The sequence below is a fragment of the Chaetodon auriga genome, chromosome 16 (genome assembly GCF_051107435.1).
Source record: "Chaetodon auriga isolate fChaAug3 chromosome 16, fChaAug3.hap1, whole genome shotgun sequence".
NCBI classification, from domain to species: domain Eukaryota; kingdom Metazoa; phylum Chordata; class Actinopteri; order Chaetodontiformes; family Chaetodontidae; genus Chaetodon; species Chaetodon auriga.
In genome coordinates, this window is record NC_135089.1 from 8,776,244 (window position 1) to 8,779,405 (window position 3,162).

General features: G+C 39.9%; 1 protein-coding gene across 1 annotated transcript; it reads left to right on the plus strand.

The window, feature by feature from the left end:
- Positions 1-117: 117 nt before the first annotated feature.
- fn3krp (fructosamine 3 kinase related protein) lies at positions 118-2,789 on the plus strand. Its single transcript, XM_076751525.1, has 6 exons — positions 118-408; positions 680-831; positions 941-1,032; positions 1,156-1,238; positions 1,396-1,518; positions 1,625-2,789. The coding sequence occupies exons 1-6, from the start codon at positions 268-270 to the stop codon at positions 1,961-1,963; spliced, it is 930 nt and encodes a 309-aa protein (XP_076607640.1). The 5' UTR covers positions 118-267; the 3' UTR covers positions 1,964-2,789.
- Positions 2,790-3,162: the final 373 nt, after the last annotated feature.

Below are 3,162 nucleotides of genomic sequence, written 5' to 3' on the forward strand. Positions count from 1 at the left end.
ATGGCGACGCTCACATGGCTGTGGTACATCGCTGTGATTGGACAAATTATAAATCAATCAGGTGTGTCTTGTTTCTGATTAGTTATCGTCGTACCGACCTACACGAAACGGAAGAAAAACAAGTTCACCATCCTCGAGCAAGAGTCCTCGTTGGTTCACACGACGGAAACCGTCAAAAACGCCCCTAAACGTCTTTTATTGCTGGCGCACACCGTTGATCATATTATCTGCTGCATAATTCTACCAGAATTGGTCTTGGAGACCATCATGGAAGCGAAGTTAAAGAAAGAGTTGGGGACAACCTTGCTGAAGTCAACTGGCCACTCAGGAGGTGGATGTATCAGCGAGGGCCAGAGTTATGATACCGACAGAGGGAGAGTGTTTGTGAAGATCAATCACAAGAGCGAGGTATCTTATGCACATTGTGTCATCTTTTAAATACGCTAGATAAATCAATTTATTATACATGAATGCATATTATTAGTATATGCATTAACAAAGTCAGGATTTGATCCAGCTGCTACACCCAGCGGATAGCAAGTATTTGGTTGCCACTGAACTTTGTCCATGCATTGCGAAATGAAAAATAATGTTAGTCGTTTGTGTCTGAGAATACAAACTGCTGTAGATCTGTGCCCCTGCAGTACTCACCAGCCCAAATCCGTTTTGTTTTTATTAGGCCAAATTGATGTTTGATGGGGAGATGGCCAGTTTGGAAGCCATTTCAAAGACAGAAACTGTTAAAGTCCCCAAACCTGTGAAGGTGATTGAACTTGACACAGGAGGATCTATGTTTGTGATGGAACATCTGGACATGAAAGGTCTTAGCAAGTAAGAGCTTTCTCATACAGTTTGTCAGTATCAGTACCAATGTATGCAGTTTAGAAACAGAGGGTCATGAAAACAGTTTGTTCTTTTTTCTTCCAAATCCAATGTGTAGGTACTCAAAGCACCTGGGAGAGCAGATGGCAGATCTGCATTTGCACAACAAGAGACAAATGGAAAAATTGAATAAAGAGCAGCAGACAGTGGGTAATGATGGGAACTCTTTCTTATGATCACAATCACTGACTCACACTTAACTCTCAACTTCTAAGTGAGAGTTAATTGCGGATTAATTAAGATTTACTAAATAACTCATTTGACTGCACACAGGGAGAGGAGCTGGGCAGTCGGAGGTGGCCGCTGTTAACAAATTTGGCTTCTGTGTAACCACGTGCTGTGGATATATACCACAGGTAAGAACAAAGCATTGTTTCTGTATACCAGGCAAAACAGAACTGGACTGGGCTCTCTAAAATGTAATACATTTGTAGGACACGTGTGTCTCTGATATGTTTCAGCTGTCCTTAGCAATATCACTGTAGTTTTAATTTTATGTCCTTACCTTCCCAGGTAAATGAGTGGCAGGACGACTGGGTGGAATTTTACTCCCAGCAGAGGCTGCAGCACCAGGTTAGCTTGGTAGAAAAATCTTATGGAGACAGGGAGGCTGGAGAACTATGGGCCAAGCTACAGGTGCACCCTCCTTTTGACCCCATCAGAAACAAAACCTGACACATGTCCATATGATCCTTTCAATAACCTGACGGTGCAACTTGCATATTTTGTCTGCTATTTACAGCTGAAGATCCCTCAGTTTTTCACAGATGTGGAGATCGTCCCTGCACTCCTCCATGGAGACTTATGGGGAGGCAACGTGGCAGAGTGTGCAGAGGGCCCAGTCATCTTTGATCCAGCCTCATTCTATGGCCATTCAGAGTTTGAGCTGGCTATTGCAGGGATGTTCGGTGGCTTCAGCAGCTCTTTTTACTCTGCCTACCATGACAAGATTCCTCAAGCACCGGGCTTTGCAAAGAGAAAGCAGCTTTACCAACTTTTCCACTATCTGAATCACTGGAACCACTTTGGTGGTGGCTACAGGGGCTCATCAGTAAGGATTATGAAGGACCTTCTGAAATAACTTCTCTCACATTCACTTGTAGAAAGCTTCACAGTCTTAAACTTGAGCCAACTATAATGTGTATGCAGACAAATGCTAATTTGACCAAAAACATTAGTTGTTGAAGTGACTAAACATAACATTCTAACATTGTGATGTCTGTTACTATATTGTGTAGAAAATACAGAATCAACATAACAAAATAATCTGCCCTGCTTGCTCCACCTGTGCTAACATGCTTCCAAAATTTGGAAAACAATATAATTTAGTTATTATCTTAAATTGTATGTTTGAGCAAAGATATAAACTCTATGAGTATTTTTATGTTCTGAAATTTCTACAGTGTGTGTAGATTACCTACTAAACATAAATCATGGTAAAAAAAAAACAAAAAACAAAAAACAAAAAAAAAACTGAGCTCTGGACTAACTTAAACATTTTATGCAAGTGCAAGAGCAAGCAACGTGTTTTGGGTGTTCATCAGGCTGGCCTGTCAGAAGAACAAATACCAAGTTTTAAGTTGTCAAAAGCAAAGTTCTTTGGTATACAGCAAACCCATTCTGAAATTTAGATCCTTTTTCATTAACTACATTTCACCACCACTTGACTGAATTATAAGACAGGATATTCCCTGTGAATGCAATACTGTATACTGTATATACATCATAAGAGCCTGACTGCTGACATGATGCACAGACACATTACATCCTTTTCCTGCAGAATTTGTTTTCTCTCTAGTGTGCAAACAGTAGTGAATCAGACTGTAAGACCTCCATCATCATAAAGAACTCACAGCATGTCATGCTAATTGTTTGAACCTTTGCAACCATGATCAATAAAAGCATCTTCTTCCAAGTCGTTTGACTGTACTCTTTGCCATCTAGCACTTGCATGTAAGTAATACTAACATACAGACTACTGACATTAGTTTTTATCGCTACTTTGCTTATATGTGTATGACTATGTTTATATGTAGATTTGTATTTTCTACTTATACTTGCTATTTGTACTTTATACAACATACTCAACCTTATTCTTCTCAGGTTTCATACCCACAGACTTTAGATGTTCTGTGTTTTTTGTCTTTATTTTTTAAACACGTAATGCTCAGTATCAGTAGTAGTTATTAATAAACGTAATAAATGACGGTTATCCGCTAATGACTTTCCTTCATTCTCCGGAACGGAAGCGACGAAAAGGCGTTTGCCCTGTCACGTGAC

Bases quoted from the DNA above. Each gene is read 5' to 3' on its own strand.
- fn3krp (XM_076751525.1), top strand. From the start codon at position 268: ATGGAAGCGAAGTTAAAGAAAGAGTTGGGGACAACCTTGCTGAAGTCA. The intron at 1,033-1,155 runs GTAATGATGGGA...GACTGCACACAG, and splicing joins TAAAGAGCAGCAGACAGTGG to GGAGAGGAGCTGGGCAGTCG. The intron at 1,519-1,624 runs GTGCACCCTCCT...TGCTATTTACAG, and splicing joins AACTATGGGCCAAGCTACAG to CTGAAGATCCCTCAGTTTTT.